Source organism: Cyclopterus lumpus, chromosome 23, assembly GCF_009769545.1.
Source record: "Cyclopterus lumpus isolate fCycLum1 chromosome 23, fCycLum1.pri, whole genome shotgun sequence".
NCBI lineage: Eukaryota > Metazoa > Chordata > Actinopteri > Perciformes > Cyclopteridae > Cyclopterus > Cyclopterus lumpus.
Genome location: NC_046988.1, coordinates 17,151,684 through 17,176,606, shown reverse-complemented (window position 1 = coordinate 17,176,606; position 24,923 = coordinate 17,151,684). Strand labels below are relative to the sequence as shown.

Below are 24,923 nucleotides of genomic sequence, written 5' to 3'. Positions count from 1 at the left end.
GAGGAGGAGCTTCATATCAAACCAGGAGGAGGAGGAGCTTCATATCAAACCAGGAGAAGGAGGAGCTTCATATCAAACCAGGAAGAGGAGAAGCTTCATATCAAACCAGGAGGAGGAGGAGCTTCATATCAAACCAGGAGAAGGAGGAGCTTCATATCAAACCAGGAGGAAGAGCTTCATATCAAACCAGGAAGAGGAGGAGCTTCTGATCATAACCAGGAGGAGGAGGAGCTTCATATCAAACCAGGAGGAGTAGCGTCATATCAAACCAGGAAGAGGAGGAGCTTCATATCAAACCAGGAGGAGGAAGAGCTTCATATCAAACCAGGAGGAGGAGGAGCTTCATATCAAACCAGGAGGAGGAGGAGCTTCATATCAAACCAGGAGAAGGAGGAGCTTCATATCAAACCAGGAAGAGGAGAAGCTTCATATCAAACCAGGAGGAGGAGCTTCATATCAAACCAGGAGAAGGAGGAGCTTCATATCAAACCAGGAGGAGGAGCTTCATATCAAACCAGGAAGAGGAGGAGCTTCTGATCATAACCAGGAGGAGGAGGAGCTTCATATCAAACCAGGAGGAGTAGCGTCATATCAAACCAGGAAGAGGAGGAGCTTCATATCAAACCAGGAGGAGGAAGAGCTTCATATCAAACCAGGAGGAGGAGGAGCTTCATATCAAACCAGGAGGAGGAGGAGCTTCATATCAAACCAGGAGGAGGAGCTTCTTATTAACCCATAAGAAGTCAAATGATGGGGACATAAAACAGATTCAATAGACCTAATAGAACACATCTCTGACATTGTTTTGAAATTAGTGTCAAATATCTGAAATGTTACATGTACATCACATTTGGGCTTTAATGTTAAACTTTTTTTATTAATAATTTAATTAATATAACAGGACTGTTTTGTTTACATTTGTTTTAATATGCTTTGAATTAAACACTATAAATATATTGGCTACATATCATTGAATCAGCCCAATTAACAGATCATAATTATATGTCACATTAGATGTGACGTATGTGTCACAACGATATTTATCTGATCAGTTTGTTCAATATAATAAAGGACATATTATGTACACATTATAATTCTTAAATGGGTGAATCTTACCTTTAGCAACCAAAAACAAGCTTTTTAAATTGAGCTATTTGTGAGCAGACATCTTGGAAATGTGTTATGGCAACACAAAATCACATGACCTGTCACATGACCCACCAAGATGTTCTAGAGGTGTCCCTCAGGGACATGAGTTCTAATCAAGGATAAAGCGGTTTACGGAACTTTTCTAATTAAACCAGGAGGAGGAGGAGCTTCTTATTAAACCAGGAGAATGAGGAGGAGCTTCTAATTAAACCAGGAGGAGGAGGAGCTTCTTATTAAAACAGGAGGAGCTTCTTATTGAACCAGGAGAATGAGGAGGAGCTTCTAATTAAAACAGGAGGAGGAGGAGCTTCTTATTAAACCAGGAGAATGAGGAGGAGCTTCTAATTAAACCAGGAGGAGGAGCTTCTAATTAAAACAGGAGGAGGAGGAGCTTCTTATTGAACCAGGAGAATGAGGAGGAGCTTCTAATTAAACTAGGAGGAAGAGCTTCTAATTAAAACAGGAGGAGGAGGAGCTTCTAATTAAAACAGGAGGAGGAGGAGCTTCTTATTAAACCAGGAGGAGGAGGAGGAGCTTCTAATTAAAACAGGAGGAGGAGGAGCTTCTTATTAAACCAGGAGAATGAGGAGGAGCTTCTAATTAAACCAGGATAATGAGGAGGAGCTTCTAATTAAACCAGGATAATGAGGAGGAGCTTCTTATTAAACCAGGATGAGGAGGAGCTTCTTATTAAACCAGAAGGAGGAGGAGCTTCTTATTAAACCAGGAGGAAGAGCTTCTAATTAAACCATGAGGAGGAGGAGCTTCTTATTAAAACAGGAGGAGGAGCTTCTAATTAAACCAGGAGGAGGAGCTTCTAATTAAAACAGGAGGAGGATGAGCTTCTTATTGAACCAGGAGAATGAGGAGGAGCTTCTAATTAAACCAGGATAATGAGGAGGAGCTTCTAATTAAACCAGGATAATGAGGAGGAGCTTCTTATTAAACCAGGATGAGGAGGAGCTTCTTATTAAACCAGAAGGAGGAGGAGCTTCTTATTAAACCAGGAGGAAGAGCTTCTAATTAAACCATGAGATGGAGGAGCTTCTTATTAAAACAGGAGGAGGAGCTTCTAATTAAACCAGGAGGAGGAGCTTCTAATTAAAACAGGAGGAGGATGAGCTTCTTATTGAACCAGGAGAATGAGGAGGAGCTTCTAATTAAACTAGGAGGAGGAGCTTCTAATTAAAACAGGAGGAGGAGCTTCTAATTAAACCAGAAGGAGGACGAGCTTCTTATTAAACAAGGAGGAGGAGGAGGTTGTCCAAAAGGACAATGTTTTATTTTATTTACTCAAAAAACCATGGAAGCTTTTCTTTTTCAATATTTCCCTCATTAATTAATTGTTTTTTTCATACAACTCAAGCGTAAATAAATCAAAATCAAATCCTTTAAAGACATCGTTATTAAACCAGAAGGAGGAGGAGCTTCTTATTAAACCAGGAGGAAGAGCTTCTAATTAAAACAGGAGGAGGAGGAGCTTCTTATTGAACCAGGAGAATGAGGAGGAGCTTCTAATTAAAACAGGAGGAGGACGAGCTTCTTATTAAACCAGGAGAATGAGGAGGAGCTTCTAATTAAACCAGGAGGAGGAGCTTCTAATTAAAACAGGAGGAGGACGAGCTTCTTATTAAAACAGGAGGAGGACGAGCTTCTTATTAAAACAGGAGGAGGACGAGCTTCTTATTAAACCAGGAGGAGGAGGAGCTCACTAGCGGGGAAAGAGCCGGAGCTGGTGCAGGAGGTGGAGCGGTACCAGCTAGATATAGTTGGGCTCGCCACAGTTTGTCCATAACGAACACCATGTTCGAACATAAGCTGGCTCATAAGTGTACCTGGTACCAGAACACCTTAGGCCGGAGATCAATGATCGACTTTGTAATCGTATCATCTGATCTGCGGCCGTATGTCTTGGACACTCGGGTGAAGAGAGGAGCAGAGCTGTCAACTGATCACCACCTGGTGGTGAGTTGGATCAGATGGCGGGGGACTCGGCTAGAGAGACCTGGCAAGCCCAAACGTGTAGTGAGGGTGAACTGGGAACGTCTGGCAGAGGATCCTGTCCGGGAGGTCTTCAACTCCCACCTCCGGAAGAACTTCTCACAAATCCCGAGGGAGGCTGGGGACATGGAATCCGAGTGGACCTTGTTCAAAGCCTCTATTGTGGACGCGGCTGCTCGGGGCTGTGGCCGGAAGGTCATCGGTGCCTGTCGTGGCGGCAACCCTAGAACCCGGTGGTGGACACCGGGGGTGAGGGTAGCCGTCAAACTGAAGAAGGAGGCCTTTCGGGCCTGGCTGGCCCAGGGGTCTCCTGAAGCAGCTGACGGGTACCGGCGGGCCAGAAGGGCTGCAGCGGCGATGGTCGCGGAGGCTAAAACTCGGGCATGGGAGGAGTTCGGGGAGGCCATGGAGAAGGACTTTCGGTTGGCCTCAAGGAAGTTCTGGCAAACCATCCGACGGCTCAGGAAGGGAAAGCAGGGTCTACCCCAGGCTGTTCTCAGCAGGGGGGGGGAACTGCTGACCCGGACTGGGGACATCGTCGGGCGGTGGAAAGAGCACTTTGAGGAACTCCTAAACCCGGCCAACATGTCCCCCGGAGAGGGGGCAGCGCCAGAAGACTTTGGGGTGGTTTCACCCATATCCCTGGCAGAGGTCGCTAAGGTAGTCAAAACGCACATAACTAACCTGTCAATAAGTTATATGCACTTGTTTACAGCATTTTGTGGTTCAAGAGGAAGTTCTGGAACTATTTACAAGCGCTAAACTAGGCGTTGATATCCATCTAAACAATCAGAGTTTTTCCCAAATGTTGAACTGCTCACATTTATTGTTACAGCTATTACGTATTTATAATTATAATTATAAAGGTATCTTTAAAAGTGTTCCGTGATGATGTCTGTCCGTTACTTAGTTTGGGTTCAGATTACGCAATAATTCTGAACATTTCACCTGCCGCCTGATTTTATTAATGATTTATGATGATAGTTATATTAAATACAGCACAATGTCCGATGTGCAAATCGTACCGAGACGTCCCAGAATCTGTCATAGAAAGTAACGTTAAGTTAAGAAAAGAACAACAACAAAGAAACAAATAAAAGATGCAAAGACTAAAAACTATTTATCTTTTGTCACAAATTGACATCAGAGTTTGAAGTCACAGCAGCCGGTCTCGTCTCACCCATGTTAACCCTAACCCATGTTAACCCTAACCCATGTTAACCCTATCCCATGTTAACCCTAACCCATGTTAACCCTAACCCATGTTAACCCTAACCCATGTTAACCCTATCCCATGTTAACCCTAACCCATGTTAACCCTAACCCATGTTAACCCTATCCCATGTTAACCCTAACCCATGTTAACCCTAACCCATGTTAACCCTATCCCATGTAACTCTACCCATGTTAACCCTATCCCATGTTAACCCTAACCCATGTTAACCCTAACCCATGTTAACCCTATCCCATGTTAACTCTAACCCATGTTAACCCTATCCCATGTTAACCCTAACCCATGTTAACCCTAACCCATGTTAACCCTAACCCATGTTAACCCTATCCCATGTTAACCCTAACCCATGTTAACCCTAACCCATGTTAACCCTAACCCATGTTAACCCTATCCCATGTTAACCCTAACCCATGTTAACCCTAACCCATGTTAACCCTAACCCATGTTAACCCTAACCCATGTTAACCCTATCCCATGTTAACTCCAACCCATGTTAACCCTATCCCATGTTAACGCTAACCCATGTTAACTCTAACCCATGTTAACCCTATCCCATGTTAACCCTAACCCATGTTAACCCTAACCCATGTTAACCCTAACTTATGTTAACCCTATCCCATGTTAACCCTAACCCATGTTAACCCTAACTTATGTTAACCCTATCCCATGTTAACCCTATCCCATGTTAACTCTAACCCATGTTAACCCTATCCCATGTTAACGCTAACCCATGTTAACTCTAACCCATGTTAACCCTATCCCATGTTAACCCTAACCCATGTTAACCCTATCCCTAACCCATGTTAACCCTAACCCATGTTAACCCTAACTTATGTTAACCCTAACCCATGTTAACCCTATCCCTAACCCATGTTAACCCTAACCCATGTTAACCCTAACTTATGTTAACCCTAACCCATGTTAACCCTATCCCTAACCCATGTTAACCCTAACCCATGTTAACCCTAACTTATGTTAACCCTAACCCATGTTAACCCTAACCCATGTTAACCCTAACCCATGTTAACCCTATCCCTAACCCATGTTAACCCTAACCCATGTTAACCCTATCCCATGTTAACCCTATCCCATGTTAAACCTATCCCATGTTAACCCTAACCCATGTTAACCCTATCCCATGTTAACGCTAACCCATGTTAACTCTAACCCATGTTAACTCTAACCCATGTTAACCCTATCCCATGTTAACGCTAACCCATGTTAACTCTAACCCATGTTAACTCTAACCCATGTTAACCCTAACTTATGTTAACCCTATCCCATGTTAACCCTAACCCATGTTAACCCTAACTTATGTTAACCCTAACCCATGTTAACCCTATCCCATGTTAACCCTATCCCATGTTAACGCTAACCCATGTTAACTCTAACCCATGTTAACCCTATCCCATGTTAACCCTAACCCATGTTAACCCTATCCCTAACCCATGTTAACCCTAACCCATGTTAACCCTAACTTATGTTAACCCTAACCCATGTTAACCCTATCCCTAACCCATGTTAACCCTAACCCATGTTAACCCTAACTTATGTTAACCCTAACCCATGTTAACCCTATCCCTAACCCATGTTAACCCTAACCCATGTTAACCCTAACTTATGTTAACCCTAACCCATGTTAACCCTAACCCATGTTAACCCTAACCCATGTTAACCCTATCCCTAACCCATGTTAACCCTAACCCATGTTAACCCTATCCCATGTTAACCCTATCCCATGTTAAACCTATCCCATGTTAACCCTAACCCATGTTAACCCTATCCCATGTTAACCCTAACCCATGTTAACCCTAACCCATGTTAACCCTATCCCTAACCCATGTTAACCCTAACCCATGTTAACCCTAACCCATGTTAACCCTAACCCATGTTAACCCTATCCCATGTTAACTCTAACCCATGTTAACCCTATCCCATGTTAACTCTAACCCATGTTAACCCTAACCCATTTTAACCCTAACCCATGTTAACCCTATCCCATGTTAACTCTAACCCATGTTAACCCTAACCCATGTTAACCCTAACCCATGTTAACCCTATCCCTAACCCATGTTAACCCTAACCCATGTTAACCCTATCCCTAACCCATGTTAACCCTAACTTATGTTAACCCTATCCCTATCCCATGTTAACCCTAACTTATGTTAACCCTATCCCTAACCCATGTTAACCCTAACTTATGTTAACCCTATCCCTATCCCATGTTAACCCTAACTTATGTTAACCCTATCCCTAACCCATGTTAACCCTAACTTATGTTAACCCTATCCCTATCCCATGTTAACCCTAACTTATGTTAACCCTATCCCTTAACCCATGTTAACCCTAACTTATGTTAACCCTATCCCTATCCCATGTTAACCCTAACTTATGTTAACCCTATCCCTATCCCATGTTAACCCTAACTTATGTTAACCCTATCCCTATCCCATGTTAACCCTAACTTATGTTAACCCTATCCCTAACCCATGTTAACCCTAACTTATGTTAACCCTATCCCTATCCCATGTTAACCCTAACTTATGTTAACCCTATCCCTAACCCATGTTAACCCTAACTTATGTTAACCCTATCCCTATCCCATGTTAACCCTAACTTATGTTAACCCTATCCCTATCCCATGTTAACCCTAACTTATGTTAACCCTATCCCTATCCCATGTTAACCCTAACTTATGTTAACCCTATCCCTAACCCATGTTAACCCTAACTTATGTTAACCCTATCCCTAACCCATGTTATGGGGTTAAACCCTTGAATTCATAAAGTTTCCTGTTTAATTATATTTTCTAACCTTGACTACTCTCCCAGGAACTAAACTGTCTTTTAAAATTGTTTTTTAAATCCTCTATTTCTTTTGTTGCTTTAAATATGACTTGAATTCTTAAGTTTATACATAATTCTAAAATAGTGAGCACTCAACCTTGTAATGCTGCAGAAGCTTTTACTCTGAAGGTTTGCAAAGTAAAAGCCACAGTTCAGTTCCAAGGTCGAAACAATGTCGTGAAAATACAAACTCATTGGATTGTTATTTTCTGAGAGACTTTTATGTCTGTCATGATGGAACTAATTTATGTAGAAACAAACTATTTTACATTTTGTTTTTGTTTGGTTTTTTAAACTCGAAACCACATAACCAGTTCCTTTAATGTGTTTTAAGAGCATTAGAAATGTGAGAAAACTGTGGAAACACAAAGTGTGATTATCCTGAATCACGGCTACAGACAAGCTTACTGCTAGCCCCGCTAAGTGAAAGCTAATGCTAAGGGAACAAAAAGCCCTATAACAACTTCTAAACTATCTTCTTGTGTTTGAACATGTTTATTTCACACAAGTAGAAATAGAAAATTAGATATTGTAGTTTTTAGGAGCTGTTAGCTCTGGAAGACAGTTAGCTTAGCCCTCAGTCTTTATGTCCTGACACTACTTTTCTCTTATGGCTGAATCATTCCAATAACATCTTTTTCTTTAATGCAAAATGTGGAGACAAAGAATGAAGGAAGGTAGCTTTACATTCCAGCTAGTTCCGTTAGCTTCTAGGCCTTACTGTTAGCTCTTGAATTAATTGATGACTAGCATTTTAGCTAACAAGATACAACTTGTAAATCCGTTGTTGAAAAGGTGTTTTTTTTCTATTGATGGAGCTGGGCTAGCAGTTTCCCCCTGCTTCCAGTGTTTGTGCTAAGCTACACTATGTGCATGTACCTCTGGTTAGATGGTTAACAGTGTACTTCCCAAAATATGTGACATTTCCTTTACACCCCAATCTAAAAATATCTGTTAGTGTCGGCTTTCTTTGTGACATAAGACTTCAAATTCAGAGACAAACAGCAGTGGTGAGGGTTTTCAGTCATCAGCTAAACGACCGTTTTCTCTTCTCAGATGTTCCACTGCTGGAATAGAAATCCTCCCTAGAAGACGGAAGGAAAACAAAAGCACTCCAAGAAGGCGTTAGCTGAGTTTGAGTGCGTACAGAAGGACGCTTCCCTCATGGAAACGGTCGCTAACCGTCACTTCTGTCGTGGACAAGTGATCCAAACCCACGCCCTCAGAGTCTGTGGAGGACCAGGGCCGCCGACCTCCGACCCCCCCGATGCCCGACCGCCCGCCGTCCTCCTGCTGGGGGGTTGTGTTTCCGTGTTGGAGGAGGGCGTCGTACTCTAGAGTGCGGACACCCTGACGATGTTGGCCTGGGAGCGGTCGATGGAGCCGGAGGACGTGTTGCGTTGGGTCCGGGTGCCGGGCGGCGGCGGCATGCTGACGTACGGGTCACAGTTCAGAGGAAACGTGTCCTCAAATGTAGCATTCAGACTGGAGCGACTGCAGAGGAAAGAAACAGAAGGCTGGGTCAGGTTTCAGATGAAGAAGAAGCGACAACGTCTCGTGACATTATCTTCATATTCGCTTTTAATGCATCAAACTCGCAGCAGCGGCAGCGAGGCCGAGCCGGTCGTCCACACTGTCGCCTCTTTACTCACAAATATGAATTCAGCTTCATTCATAAGTCATGAATTTGTCCACAAAATCAGTGGCTGTACTCATGAATACGAGTTTCAGCTGCTGGTGAAGGTTTAGACCTCTAAAGTGATTAATTGACATGTGGGATACATTATGATAATATGATAATGTGACACTGCTTCATCTTGTGGGAGCAGCAGAGCTTCAGCAGCCATGGCCACTGATACGAGAGGCTGAAACAGGAGGAGGCTGTTGGTGCCCCAGCTGTCCATGTTTGGGAGAAAGTTCCCAGACCTCCCACAGCCGGACATATTCTGGATTCCTGCTCCCGACTCTCCATGGGAACACTGGATCACATGGTTTCTGCTGCCATGTGTTTATATCCAGCATGTCTGAGAGTGTGAGGCTCCACTGTCACTGTTTATAACAAGGATTTTCAACTTTAAAGCAGGACGTCTCTCAGACTACTCAGCGTCAACATCAAATGATCAGAAATATGAAATCAACACAGGTGCAGTTAAATTATTTAATAAACAAAAAGCTTGCAAGTAATAAGTCTTCGGGAATGTAAATTAAGGGAGCCCTGGAACCTCCTCAAGCACATCAGGCCCCTTTTCAAGAACCCGTGGAACCCCTTTGAGCACTGATGGGAACTACCTAGAGGGCATGAGAACCTTTAGGGACCTCTGCATCCTCCTCATTGTCCACTGAAACGTCACGACTTCAACAACCACACGGCCGTCCTGCTTCCTACCTGTTGGTGAGCTCTTTGATCCGGATGGTGCTCAGCTCCTGGATGCCGCCATGCAGACCCGCAGACATGTTGGAGTTGGAGATGTGGAAGGTCTTCCTCTTCCGGCGGGCACAGCAGGAGGTGAAGCCGTGAGGCGAGGAGGAGGAGACAGAGGGCGAGCGAGACAACCGCTTCACCAGAGAGACCTCCCGGCAGCTCGACTCGTACATCTTCTCGTCCACAAACTCGTGGTTCTAAGGCAGAAACCGAGTCAGGAAGTTAGAGGTCGTGGGGGGGTAAAGGTTCAAGTTGAAGAATTTAACAGAAACTTATGCTGCGTTCACACCAAAAGAGTTGCGTGATTCGCTTCATTCGTGCTAGATGTGCCGGAGAGGGGGCGTGGCTTAACTCTGTGGAAACAGTTATAACTTCCGCCATCCACCATTGAAGAAATAACCACTATTTCTGCTTCATACTTGTTGTGGAAATCCCACAAATGTCCTTGTGTTTAGGTTCATAACATTAATATCATGTATAATTATATATATATGTTTTTATAAATATCTGTTTATACATAACATCATCAGTAGGCACACACAACTCGGTCTACGTCTGGATGACTTCCTCTTCCAGCGCTACTAAAGTAGAAGCAGTGATGACGGGCGGAGCATCTCAACGTCGGGCGAATGAGGCGAAAATGAGACAAAATGTACTTTATTCGCATCCATTTGCGTGCATTGACTTTACATGGAATCTACTCATGCGAAAAATGTGCAACGCTTTTGGTGTGAAAGCAGCATTGGACAAGACGTCATGGCTTACAGCGCTTTGTCAGTATCAGTTTTTTTAAAGTGGTCTTTAATATGTACATACATTTACTGGTCGTAGAGGACTGTACTGATTAAGTTATGATGGATGAAGTGTGGCTGCCACCTATCAAAGGAGTCATTTCTTTGTGTTTTCTAAATGAAGGGGAGTCCTCACCGTGGTTTTCTCCAGGCAGTGCAGGAGGTGATTGTGCTTAATGTCAAAGTTGGGTTTGGCCTTACACACCAGCGCCTGTCCTGCTTCCTTGGACGCCTTAAGGACACAAACACAGATCACAGGGTCAGGGGAATACAGGGTGAGCCCATCCAGAACCACAGAGATGGGCCTTCCCACACACAAGGACAGGGCTACCGGTCTCACCACCTCCTCCTATCTGTCCTGGTTCATCCCTCCTGGTCCAGGGTTCGTCAGAAAGTGACAGATCGCTCCCTGGTTCAAATCGCTGCTTCCTTAAATATGTCTGTTTCCGCTTGTTTGATTGTTTTGACTGAAGCCTTATTTGACCCAAGAGAGCCACCATACTCATGTTGCTCAGGGGTTCGAACTGAATATGACGCAGGTGGACAGACTAAAGGCTCTGATCGTGGAGTAAAGAGCTCAGGTGGTGCTAAAGGAACAGTGAGAACCTAGAAAAACAGCCCTGTACTGACCTCCTTTAGGGTCCCACCTGGGGGCCAAGAAGGTCATGAACCACACTCCTGCATCTTAACCTCTGGGGACTCAAAATGAAGAATATCACTCACTCTCAGTTTCTTTACTTGTGTAAAAAGACGATATCTTGTGTAACTAGACGATAACTTGTGTAACTAGACGATAACTTGTGTAACAAGACGATAACTTTAACTTGTGTAACAAGACGATAACTTGTGTAACTAGACGATAACTTGTGTAACTAGACGATAACTTTAACTTGTGTAACAAGACGATAACTTGTGTAACTAGACGATAACTTGTGTAACTAGACGATAACTTGTGTAACAAGACGATAACTTGTGTAACAAGACGATAACTTGTGTAACAAGACGATTACTTGTGTAACTAGACGATAACTTGTGTAACTAGATGATAACTTGTGTAACAAGACGATAACTTGTGTAACAAGATGATTACTTGTGTAACTAGACGATAACTTGTGTAACTAGACGATAACTTGTGTAACTAGACGATAACTTGTGTAACAAGACGATAACTTGTGTAACAAGACGATAACTTGTGTAACAAGACGATAACTTGCGTAACAAGACGATAACTTGCGTAACTAGACGATTACTTGTGTAACTAGACGATAACTTGTGTAACTAGACGATAACTTGTGTAACAAGACGATTACTTGGGTAACTAGATGATAACTTGTGTAACAAGACGATAACTTGTGTAACAAGACGATAACTTGTGTAACTAGACGATAACTTGTGTAACTAGACGATAACTTGTGTAACAAGACGATTACTTGTGTAACTAGACGATAACTTGTGTAACAAGACGATTACTTGTGTAACTAGACGATAACTTGTGTAACAAGACGATAACTTGTGTAACAAGACGATTACTTGTGTAACTAGACGATAACTTGTGTAACAAGACGATAACTTGTGTAACTAGACGATAACTTGTGTAACAAGACGATAACTTGTGTAACTAGATGATAACTTGTGTAACTAGATGATAACTTGTGTAACAAGACGATAACTTTAACTTGTGTAACAAGACGATAACTTGTGTAACTAGACGATAACTTGTGTAACTAGACGATAACTTGTGTAACAAGACGATAACTTTAACTTGTGTAACAAGACGATAACTTGTGTAACTAGACGATAACTTGTGTAACTAGACGATAACTTGTGTAACTAGACGATAACTTGTGTAACAAGACGATAACTTGTGTAACTAGACGATTACTTGTGTAACTAGACGATAACTTGTGTAACAAGACGATAACTTGTGTAACAAGACGATAACTTGTGTAACAAGACGATTACTTGTGTAACTAGACGATAACTTGTGTAACTAGATGATAACTTGTGTAACAAGACGATAACTTGTGTAACAAGATGATTACTTGTGTAACTAGACGATAACTTGTGTAACTAGACGATAACTTGTGTAACTAGACGATAACTTGTGTAACAAGACGATAACTTGTGTAACAAGACGATAACTTGTGTAACAAGACGATAACTTGCGTAACAAGACGATAACTTGCGTAACTAGACGATTACTTGTGTAACTAGACGATAACTTGTGTAACAAGACGATAACTTGTGTAACAAGACGATTACTTGTGTAACTAGACGATAACTTGTGTAACTAGATGATAACTTGTGTAACAAGACGATAACTTGTGTAACAAGATGATTACTTGTGTAACTAGACGATAACTTGTGTAACTAGACGATAACTTGTGTAACTAGACGATAACTTGTGTAACAAGACGATAACTTGTGTAACAAGACGATAACTTGTGTAACAAGACGATAACTTGCGTAACAAGACGATAACTTGCGTAACTAGACGATTACTTGTGTAACTAGACGATAACTTGTGTAACTAGACGATAACTTGTGTAACAAGACGATTACTTGGGTAACTAGATGATAACTTGTGTAACAAGACGATAACTTGTGTAACAAGACGATAACTTGTGTAACTAGACGATAACTTGTGTAACTAGACGATAACTTGTGTAACAAGACGATTACTTGTGTAACTAGACGATAACTTGTGTAACAAGACGATTACTTGTGTAACTAGACGATAACTTGTGTAACAAGACGATTACTTGTGTAACTAGACGATAACTTGTGTAACTAGACGATTACTTGTGTAACTAGATGATAACTTGTGTAACAAGACGATAACTTGTGTAACAAGATGATTACTTGTGTAACTAGACGATAACTTGTGTAACTAGACGATAACTTGTGTAACTAGACGATAACTTGTGTAACAAGACGATAACTTGTGTAACAAGACGATAACTTGTGTAACAAGACGATAACTTGCGTAACAAGACGATAACTTGCGTAACTAGACGATTACTTGTGTAACTAGACGATAACTTGTGTAACTAGACGATAACTTGTGTAACAAGACGATTACTTGGGTAACTAGATGATAACTTGTGTAACTAGACGATAACTTGTGTAACAAGACGATTACTTGTGTAACTAGACGATAACTTGTGTAACAAGACGATTACTTGTGTAACTAGACGATAACTTGTGTAACAAGACGATTACTTGTGTAACTAGACGATAACTTGTGTAACTAGACGATAACTTGTGTAACTAGATGATAACTTGTGTAACAAGACGATAACTTGTGTAACAAGATGATTACTTGTGTAACTAGACGATAACTTGTGTAACTAGACGATAACTTGTGTAACTAGACGATAACTTGTGTAACAAGACGATAACTTGTGTAACAAGACGATAACTTGTGTAACAAGACGATAACTTGCGTAACAAGACGATAACTTGCGTAACTAGACGATTACTTGTGTAACTAGACGATAACTTGTGTAACTAGACGATAACTTGTGTAACAAGACGATTACTTGGGTAACTAGATGATAACTTGTGTAACAAGACGATAACTTGTGTAACAAGACGATAACTTGTGTAACTAGACGATAACTTGTGTAACTAGACGATAACTTGTGTAACAAGACGATTACTTGTGTAACTAGATGATAACTTGTGTAACAAGATGATAACTTGTGTAACAAGACGATAACTTGTGTAACTAGACGATAACTTGTGTAACTAGACGATAACTTGTGTAACTAGACGATAACTTGTGTTACAAGACGATAACTTGTGTAACTAGACGATAACTTGTGTAACAAGACGATAACTTGTGTAACAAGACGATAACTTGTGTAACTAGACGATAACTTGTGTAACTAGACGATAACTTGTGTAACAAGACGATAACTTGTGTAACTAGACGATAACTTGTGTAACAAGACGATAACTTGTGTAACTAGACGATAACTTGTGTAACAAGACGATAACTTGTGTAACAAGACGATTACTTGTGTAACAAGACGATAACTTGTGTAACTAGACGATAACTTGTGTAACTAGACGATAACTTGTGTAACAAGACAATAACTTGTGTAACAAGACGATTACTTGTGTAACTAGACGATAACTTGTGTAACAAGACGATAACTTGTGTAACAAGACGATTACTTGTGTAACAAGACGATAACTTGTGTAACTAGACGATAACTTGTGTAACTAGACGATAACTTGTGTAACAAGACGATAACTTGTGTAACAAGACGATTACTTGTGTAACTAGACGATAACTTGTGTAACAAGATGATTACTTGTGTAACTAGACGATAACTTGTGTAACAAGACGATAACTTGTGTAACAAGACGATTACTTGTGTAACAAGACGATAACTTGTGTAACTAGACGATAACTTGTGTAACTAGACGATAACTTGTGTAACTAGACGATAACTTGTGTAACTAGACGATAACTTGTGTAACAAGACGATAACTTGTGTAACAAGACGATAACTTGTGTAACTAGACGATAACTTGTGTAACTAGACGATTACTTGTGTAACTAGACGATAACTTGTGTAACAAGACGATAACTTGTGTAACAAGATGATTACTTGTGTAACAAGACGATAACTTGTGTAACTAGACGATAACTTGTGTAACTAGACGATAACTTGTGTAACAAGACGATAACTTGTGTAACAAGACGATAACTTCAGTAACTAGACGATTACTTGTGTAACTAGACGATAACTTGTGTAACAAGACGATAACTTGTGTAACAAGACGATAACTTGTGTAACTAGACGATAACTTGTGTAACAAGACGATAACTTGTGTAACTAGACGATAACTTGTGTAACAAGACGATAACTTGTGTAACTAGACGATAACTTGTGTAACAAGACGATAACTTGTGTAACTAGACGATAACTTGTGTAACTAGACGATAACTTGTGTAACTAGACGATTACTTGTGTAACTAGACGATAACTTGTGTAACTAGACGATAACTTGTGTAACTAGACGATAACTTGTGTAACAAGACGATAACTTGTGTAACAAGACGATTACTTGTGTAACAAGACGATAACTTGTGTAACTAGACGATAACTTGTGTAACTAGACGATAACTTGTGTAACAAGACGATAACTTGTGTAACAAGACGATAACTTGTGTAACTAGACGATAACTTGTGTAACTAGACGATAACTTGTGTAACAAGACGATAACTTGTGTAACTAGACGATAACTTGTGTAACAAGACGATAACTTGTGTAACTAGACGATAACTTGTGTAACAAGACGATAACTTGTGTAACTAGACGATAACTTGTGTAACTAGACGATAACTTGTGTAACAAGACGATAACTTGTGTAACAAGACGATAACTTGTGTAACTAGACGATTACTTGTGTAACTAGACGATAACTTGTGTAACAAGACGATAACTTGTGTAACAAGATGATTACTTGTGTAACAAGACGATAACTTGTGTAACAAGACGATAACTTGTGTAACAAGACGATTACTTGTGTAACAAGACGATAACTTGTGTAACTAGATGATAACTTGTGTAACTAGACGATAACTTGTGTAACTAGACGATAACTTGTGTAACTAGATGATAACTTGTGTAACTAGACGATAACTTGTGTAACTAGACGATAACTTGTGTAACTAGACGATAACTTGTGTAACTAGACGATAACTTGTGTAACAAGACGATAACTTGTGTAACAAGACGATAACTTGTGTAACAAGACGATTACTTGTGTAACTAGACGATAACTTGTGTAACTAGACGATAACTTGTGTAACAAGACGATAACTTGTGTAACAAGACGATAACTTGTGTAACAAGACGATAACTTGTGTAACAAGACGATAACTTGCGTAACAAGACGATAACTTGTGTAACAAGATGATAACTTGTGTAACTAGACGATAACTTGTGTAACTAGACGATAACTTGTGTAACTAGACGATAACTTGTGTAACAAGACGATTACTTGTGTAACTAGATGATAACTTGTGTAACAAGACGATAACTTGTGTAACAAGACAATAACTTGTGTAACTAGACGATAACTTGTGTAACAAGACGATAACTTGTGTAACTAGATGATAACTTGTGTAACTAGATGATAACTTGTGTAACAAGATGATAACTTGTGTAACTAGACGATTACTTGTGTAACTAGATGATAACTTGTGTAACAAGATGATAACTTGTGTAACAAGACGATAACTTGTGTAACAAGACGATAACTTGTGTAACAAGATGATAACTTGTGTAACAAGATGATAACTTGTGTAACTAGACGATTACTTGTGTAACTAGATGATAACTTGTGTAACAAGATGATAACTTGTGTAACAAGACGATAACTTGTGTAACTAGACGATAACTTGTGTAACAAGACGATAACTTGTGTAACTAGACGTTAACTTGTGTAACTAGACGATTACTTGTGTAACTAGACGATAACTTGTGTAACAAGACGATAACTTGTGTAACTAGACGATAACTTGTGTAACTAGACGATAACTTGTGTAACTAGACGATAACTTGTGTTACAAGACGATAACTTGTGTAACAAGACGATTACTTGTGTAACTAGACGATTACTTGTGTAACAAGACGATAACTTGTGTAACTAGACGATAACTTGTGTAACTAGACGATAACTTGTGTAACTAGATGATAACTTGTGTAACAAGACGATAACTTGTGTAACAAGACGATAACTTGTGTAACTAGACGATAACTTGTGTAACTAGACGATAACTTGTGTAACAAGACGATAACTTGTGTAACAAGACGATAACTTGTGTAACTAGTTGATAACTTGTGTAACTAGACGATTACTTGTGTAACTAGACGATAACTTGTGTAACAAGACGATAACTTGTGTAACAAGATGATTACTTGTGTAACAAGACGATAACTTGTGTAACTAGACGATAACTTGTGTAACTAGACGATAACTTGTGTAACAAGATGATAACTTGTGTAACTAGACGATAACTTGTGTAACAAGACGATTACTTGTGTAACTAGACGATAACTTGTGTAACAAGATGATTACTTGTGTAACTAGACGATAACTTGTGTAACTAGACGATAACTTGTGTAACAAGACGATAACTTGTGTAACAAGACCATTACTTGTGTAACTAGACGATAACTTGTGTAACAAGATGATAACTTGTGTAACTAGACGATAACTTGTGTTACAAGACGATAACTTGTGTAACAAGACGATTACTTGTGTAACTAGACGATTACTTGTGTAACAAGACGATAACTTGTGTAACTAGACGTTAACTTGTGTAACTAGACGATTACTTGTGTAACTAGACGATAACTTGTGTAACTAGATGATAACTTGTGTAACAAGACGATAACTTGTGTAACAAGACGATAACTTGCGTAACAAGACGATAACTTGTGTAACAAGATGATAACTTGTGTAACTAGACGATAACTTGTGTAAGATTACTTGTGTAACTAGATGATAACTTGTGTAACAAGACGATAACTTGTGTAACTAGACGTTAACTTGTGTAACTAGACGATTACTTGTGTAACTAGACGATAACTTGTGTAACTAGATGATAACTTGTGTAACAAGACGATAACTTGTGTAACAAGACGATAACTTGTGTAACAAGACGATAACTTGCGTAACAAGACGATAACTTGTGTAACAAGATGATAACTTGTGTAACTAGACGATTACTTGTGTAACTAGACGATAACTTGTGTAAGATTACTTGTGTAACTAGATGATAACTTGTGTAACAAGACGATAACTTGTGTAACTAGACGATAACTTGTGTAAGATTACTTGTGTAACTAGATGATAACTTGTGTAACAAGACGATAACTTGTGTAACTAGACGTTAACTTGTGTAACTAGACGATTACTTGTGTAACTAGACGATAACTTGTGTAACTAGATGATAACTTGTGTAACAAGACGATAACTTGTGTAACAAGACGATAACTTGTGTAACAAGACGATAACTTGCGTAACAAGACGATAACTTGTGTAACAAGATGATAACTTGTGTAACGAGACGATTACTTGTGTAACAAGACGATAACTTGTGTAACTAGACGATAACTTGTGTAACTAGATGATAACTTGTGTAACTAGATGATAACTTGTGTAACAAGATGATAACTTGTGTAACAAGACGATAACTTGTGTAACTAGACGATAACTTGTGTAACTAGACGATAACTTGTGTAACAAGACGATAACTTGTGTAACTAGACGTTAACTTGTGTAACTAGACGATTACTTGTGTAACTAGACGATAACTTGTGTAACTAGACGATAACTTGTGTAACTAGACGATAACTTGTGTAACTAGACGATAACTTGTGTAACAAGACGATAACTTGTGTAACAAGATGATAACTTGTGTAAAAAGACGATTACTTGTGTAACAAGACGATTACTTGCGTAACAAGACGATAACTTGCATAATAAGTTGATTACAAGATCCAAATCTCCTAATTACATGATCTTGTACTCATATGTTGTTTTACTATTATGTTCTCCTTCCCTTCAGCTCTAAACCTGGCTTTGAAGTAAATATCCTGTTTGTCGTCAGGATGCAGGAATCAGAAATATAATAAATACAAATATATAATACATGTTTTCTGAGTGAATGCTTGGTTCGGTCTCAGGGAGGTTTTGGTGTTCAGAGAGATCATGACTCCTCTGTTGATGTCGGGAGGAAGTAAAGCTCTCAGTGTGTGTTTGATTTAAAGATATAGATCACTGATTGTTTACAGAGACACTCTTCCTTCTGATGTCCCAAAGTAAACGTTAAAGATGTCGGCATGTGGTCGTCACCTTCTGAGCTCGTCTCTTCTCGGCTCTCTGGCTCTGGTGGTATATCCGGCTGAAGTTGGAGACGATGACGGGAACCGGCAGAGCGATGACCAGCACGCCGCTCAGAGAGCAGGCGGAGCCCACGACCTTCCCCATGATGGTCTTTGGTACCATGTCACCATATCTAAGAGAGAGAGAGATATCGACATGGACCCCTCCACTATCAGTTTACTGTCAGGCAGCAATCTCTTCAGACCACAACCAAATAAATGTCTACTTTAAAACCTCGAATCAACTCAACCCCCCCAAAAGGAGTCCAGTAAGCTGTACCAACTCAACCCCCCAAAAAGGAGTCCAGTAAGCTGTACCAACTCAACCCCCCCAAAAGGAGTCCAGTAAGCTGTACCAACTCAACCCCCCCAAAAGGAGTCCAGTAAGCTGTACCAACTCAACCCCCCCAAAAGGAGTCCAGTAAGCTGTACCAACTCAACCCCCCCAAAAGGAGTCCAGTAAGCTGTACCAACCCAACATACAGATGTTCTCAGGACAGTGGGCACACATTCTTCATGGCGCTAAATTCCCCTGATCTAATCAGTAAAATGTTGGAATCAGTACGACACGACCGAGGGTGGTGTTACCATGACCACCGCTAACGTCAACACACTGTTTCACGAGGCAGCTATTAAACCAACCTTGTCTAAATGAAGAGACGAAATAATGAAAAATGGTTTGACAATGAATGTAAAAGTATCAGAAAAGAATATCGAATTTAAAACATCGCCAACCAAACAATCACGACTTAAGAATTAGCTTTAGCGAAACTCTCAAAAGACATAAATACATAATTAGGAACAAAAAACTAAATTATACAAATGAAAGATTGGAGGAAATTGAAAGCTCCATACATCAAAACCAATTCTGTGATATGTTAAATACATTGAGCACAATAAAGCCAAACATTACCCATTCAAGATGGTGACATGTGGAAATCACACTTTGAGAATCTCTATAAAGAAATTCCACCAAATGAACTTCATTCAAACCACAAAACTATTAGAATTGACAATTAAAACCAATCAGAACCCTCTTGACTTCCAAACCACGTTGGAAGAATTGATGGGAAAAAATATAATGTATCAAAACTAAAAAAGCTTGTGGTCCAGACAGCATTAAAAATGAAATGCTTAGAAACATCACAAAGTGCTCAAGCTGTTTAACATCGTCCTGGTTCAGGATGCTTTCCTGACATCTGGTGTCAGGGGCTTATTTATCCAATTTATAAATGTGGAGATCCATTCGACCCCAATAACTACCGTGGTCTCCATTAGCAGTTGCCTGGGGAAGTTATTAAATAACAGGAAGTATTATAAATAACAGAATCTTAGATTATCTGGACCAACACAACATCCTTAGTAAAACTCAAATTGTCTTTCTTCCCAAACACCGATCATGTTTACACCTTCACACGCTCATCCAGAAACATGTGCACCAGACAAATGGAAAGATATGTGCTTGTTTCATTGATTTTAAGAAAGCATTTGATTCAATTTGGCGCACTGACTTCTTCACCCAGCTGGACCAGAGTCAGAACTGGGCCTGGACCTGGTTCTGTTGTCTCCCACAGAGCACTGACTCCAACCCCAGCTAGACCTCCTGGAGGACTACTGTCAGAACTGGGCCTGGTTCTGTTGTCTCCCACAGAGCAGGGACTCCAACCCGAGCTAGACCTCCTGGAGGACTACTGTCAGAACTGGGCCTGGACCTGGTTCTGTTGTCTCCCACAGAGCACTGACTCCAACCCCAGCTAGACCTCCTGGAGGACTACTGTCAGAACTGGGCCTGGTTCTGTTGTCTCCCACAGAGCAGGGACTCCAACCCGAGCTAGACCTCCTGGAGGACTACTGTCAGAACTGGGCCTGGACCTGGTTCTGTTGTCTCCCACAGAGCAGGGACTCCAACACCAGCTAGACCTCCTGGAGGACTACTGTCAGAACTGGGCCTGGTTCTGTTGTCTCCCACAGAGCAGGGACTCCAACACCAGCTAGACCTCCTGGAGGACTACTGTCAGAACTGGGCCTGGTTCTGTTGTCTCCCACAGAGCAGGGACTCCAACACCAGCTAGACCTCCTGGAGGACTACTGTCAGAACTGGGCCTGGACCTGGTTCTGTTGTCTCCCACAGAGCAGGGACTCCAACACCAGCTAGACCTCCTGGAGGACTATTGTCAGGTCTTTTTCAATGATCACTAGAACCTTCTCAATGATCAATAGATCCATTTAAATGATCAGGAGAACCTTCTCAATGATCAATAGATCCTTTTCAATGATCACAAGAACCTTCTCAGTGGTCATTAGAATCTTCTCAATGTACTCTAGAACCTCCTCAATGTCAACGAGAGTGTGTTAGAACCACGTGTTCTTTACCACTGAGGCCCAGAACCGGTGGAACCAACCAGCACCAGCTCTAAAGATCACGGTCCTTTGGTTACCTGTCTTCAGGTAAACAGTTTCTGTCTCTAACAAACAAGTCATACGTAGAACCGGTGGAACCGACCAGCTCTAAAGATCACGGTCCTTTGGTTACCTGTCTTCAGGTAAACAGTTTCTGTTATAAAGCAAACACAACAAACAGAACCTGTCAGGAAGCAGAACCTTGAACATTAAATTAAGCGTCTTAGTGTGTTTTGAAAGCGCTATATGAATTCGATGTATGTATTATTATTATTATTATTATTATTAATAATAAATGTGTTATTTCAGCAGAACTAAAGCTGTTTACATCCGAGGACATGGCAGCTGTTTGATACCACAGAGAGAGAGTGTGTGTGTCTGTGTGTGTGTGTGTGTGTCTAAGTGTGTGTGAGTGTGTGTGTGTTTGCGTGTGTGTGTGAGTGTGTGTGTGTGTGTGTGAATGTGTGTGTGTGTGTGTGAATGTGTGTGTGTGTGTGTGTGTGAATGTGTGTGTGTGTGTGTGTGTGTGTGTGTGTGAGTGTGTGTGTGCTTGCGTGTGTGTGTGAGTGTGTGTGCGTGTGTGTGAATGTGTGTGTGTGTGTCATTGTATCCTGGTGTTACGTATAAACAAGGTGAGTCTCTCCTCTCAGCACCATACCTGCTGCTGTAATTACACCCTTATATAAACACACACACACACACACACACGTTGTTGAAGATCTTCCTCACCAGAGGACTAAAATAAGAGTAATAAATATAAATACAAAAGTAATAAACGTATAAAATATATAATATATTCACCAAACAACTGTTAAGATTAAATATATATATATGTATATATATATATATATATATATATATACATATACACACACATGCATATCTACATATACAACTATATGTATATATACACACACACACATGCGTGTGTTTGCGTGTTTGTGTACAAACATACACACAAACATACACACTCTTCTTCTGTACCTACATTACTAACTCTGCTTCCTGTGACTTCACGTCTCAGAGGGTCCATTGGACCTGGCGGTGTCTGAAGCTGGTCCTGGGTCCTGACTCCTTGCCCCTGCCTCCAGCCCCTGCCTCCTTCCCAATGGCCCTGCCTCCTTCCCAGTGGCCCAGCCTCCTTCCCAATGGTCCGGCCTCCTTCCCAATGGCCCTGCCTCCTTCCCCACTGGGAAGGAGGCAGGGCCACTGCCCAGTCTCCTTCCCAATGGCCCGGCCTCCTTCCCAATGGCCCTGCCTCCTTCCCAATGGTCCGGCCTCCTTCCCAGTGGCCCAGCCTCCTTCCCAATGGTCCGGCCTCCTTCCCAGTGGCCCAGCCTCCTTCCCAATGGTCCGGCCTCCTTCCCAATGGCCCTGCCTCCTACTCTGTGCCTCCTGCCTCAAAGGCCGACCTCATTGGTCCGGCTCTTTCGCAACGTCTGGATCGTGGTCCATGCCTACTACTCATTCATATTCATAATTTCTGTCATATTGTAATTTGTGACTCTACAAAATAAAACATGAAACATGAGCTTCAGCACCACGGACAGAGGAGAGGAGGAAGAAGACTGGCCTCTTCATCATCATCATCTGTAAGCTGATGAGGTCTCTCACACACACACACACCTACCCCAGCGTAGTCATGGTAACGATGGTGTACCAGAAGGAGGCTGGGATGCTGGTGAACTTGCTGGCGCTGGAGCTCTTCTCCGCGTAGAACATCACGGTGGCGAAGATGATGATGGCCATGGTGAGGCTGAAGAGCAGGAAGCCAGCTCCGACGCGCAGCTCTTCAGCGTGTAGCCCAGGATGCGAAGTCCCGCGGAGTGCCGCGAGAACTTGAAGATGCGGAAGACACGGAAGACGCGCAGCGTGACGAAGGCGCCGCTCACGTCCTCGTCGTCTGCCATCCCCAGGCCGATGTAGTACGGCATGATGGCCACCACGTCGATCACCGACATCACGCTCCTCACGAAGCGGCCGCGGCTCGGCGCCACCAGCAGGCGCAGCAGGTACTCCGCCGTGAAGATCAGGACGCACGCGGTGTCCAGGCAGAAGAAGGCCAGCGCGTGCCGCTCACCGCACGACGCGGCGCCGCACGGGACCGTCTCCACCACGTTGGCGAGCACCGACACCGCGATGAAGAAGCCGGTGACGTAGTAGAGGACCAGCGCCACGGTGGAGGTGTGCGGGTTCTCGAAGGCCCGCCACAGGGTCTCCCGGAAGCCCAGGTCCGCTGCCACCAGGTCGTCGGTCTGGTCCGTGTCCTCGTCGTCCTGGACCCGCTCCTGGTTCTCCGTCCGCCGGTCCTTGTGCTCCTCGTAGCAGCAGTCCACGATGTTCTCCGGGGCGACGCCGAAGAACGCGAGCTCCTCGTCGTACGCGGAGCTGCACTCCTGCCGCGGGTAGTGCAGCTTCCCGGTGCGGTAGAGGTTCAGGACGTGGCGGAAGAGGTCCGGGTCGCTGTCGAAGAAGTACTCGTTGGTCTCCTCGTGGAAGAAGAAGTCTCACTCCGTGCTGCCCAGCAGGGTGTCCGGCTGCATGACGGGTAGTTTGTTTACAACTCCCTATCTATTACATATTAATATTTAATAAGTCATATCCTTTCAGTTCTACGTGGTTTGTTTGTCTGCTGAAGACAAGAAGAAGAGAACTATTGTTATTAATTCATTAATGTTCAGTTAGAGCTGCTGAATAAATGAAGGTGAGTTAGAGCTTCATTTCCAGAAGTAGAACCATATTCATATCCAGGGACGCGTTAACTGAGAAGTATATTCAAAGAATGGCTTATTCATATTGAGCTCAGATCAGACTGCTCTTTATGTTCCTTCTGGTGGCTGAAACATGGAAACGGCTGCTCTTTGGTTTCAGGAGCTTCAGAAGAATCCGGAATGTTCTGTTTGTTCATAGTTATTACTTTAATACTTCATACGTCTGGCTCACATTAAACCGTAAAACTTTAAATTACAACCTCTTTCCAATTAGCTGATTACAGTCACAGGCTCTTCAGGAAATACAATCAAATAAACATGTTTTTATGTTCTTATATATTTACGTATATGATGTAATACGTCATTTACTATTCAGTATATTAATATATATATTTATATATCATATAATAATATTCAGTACAACATGATATATAAATACCATATAATATAAATATC

The 24,923-nt window shown here is 41.6% G+C and overlaps 1 protein-coding gene across 1 annotated transcript; it reads right to left on the bottom strand.

Annotated features, from left to right (window-relative positions):
- Window positions 1–8,564: 8,564 nt before the first annotated feature.
- On the bottom strand, window positions 8,565–24,299 carry kcnd2 (potassium voltage-gated channel, Shal-related subfamily, member 2). The gene is given in 6 exon segments (XM_034526866.1): window positions 8,565–8,724; window positions 9,617–9,849; window positions 10,580–10,675; window positions 19,328–19,490; window positions 23,387–23,531; window positions 23,534–24,299. Coding segments are annotated over 6 exon segments (1,563 nt in total).
- Between the last annotated feature and the right edge of the window lie 624 nt (window positions 24,300–24,923).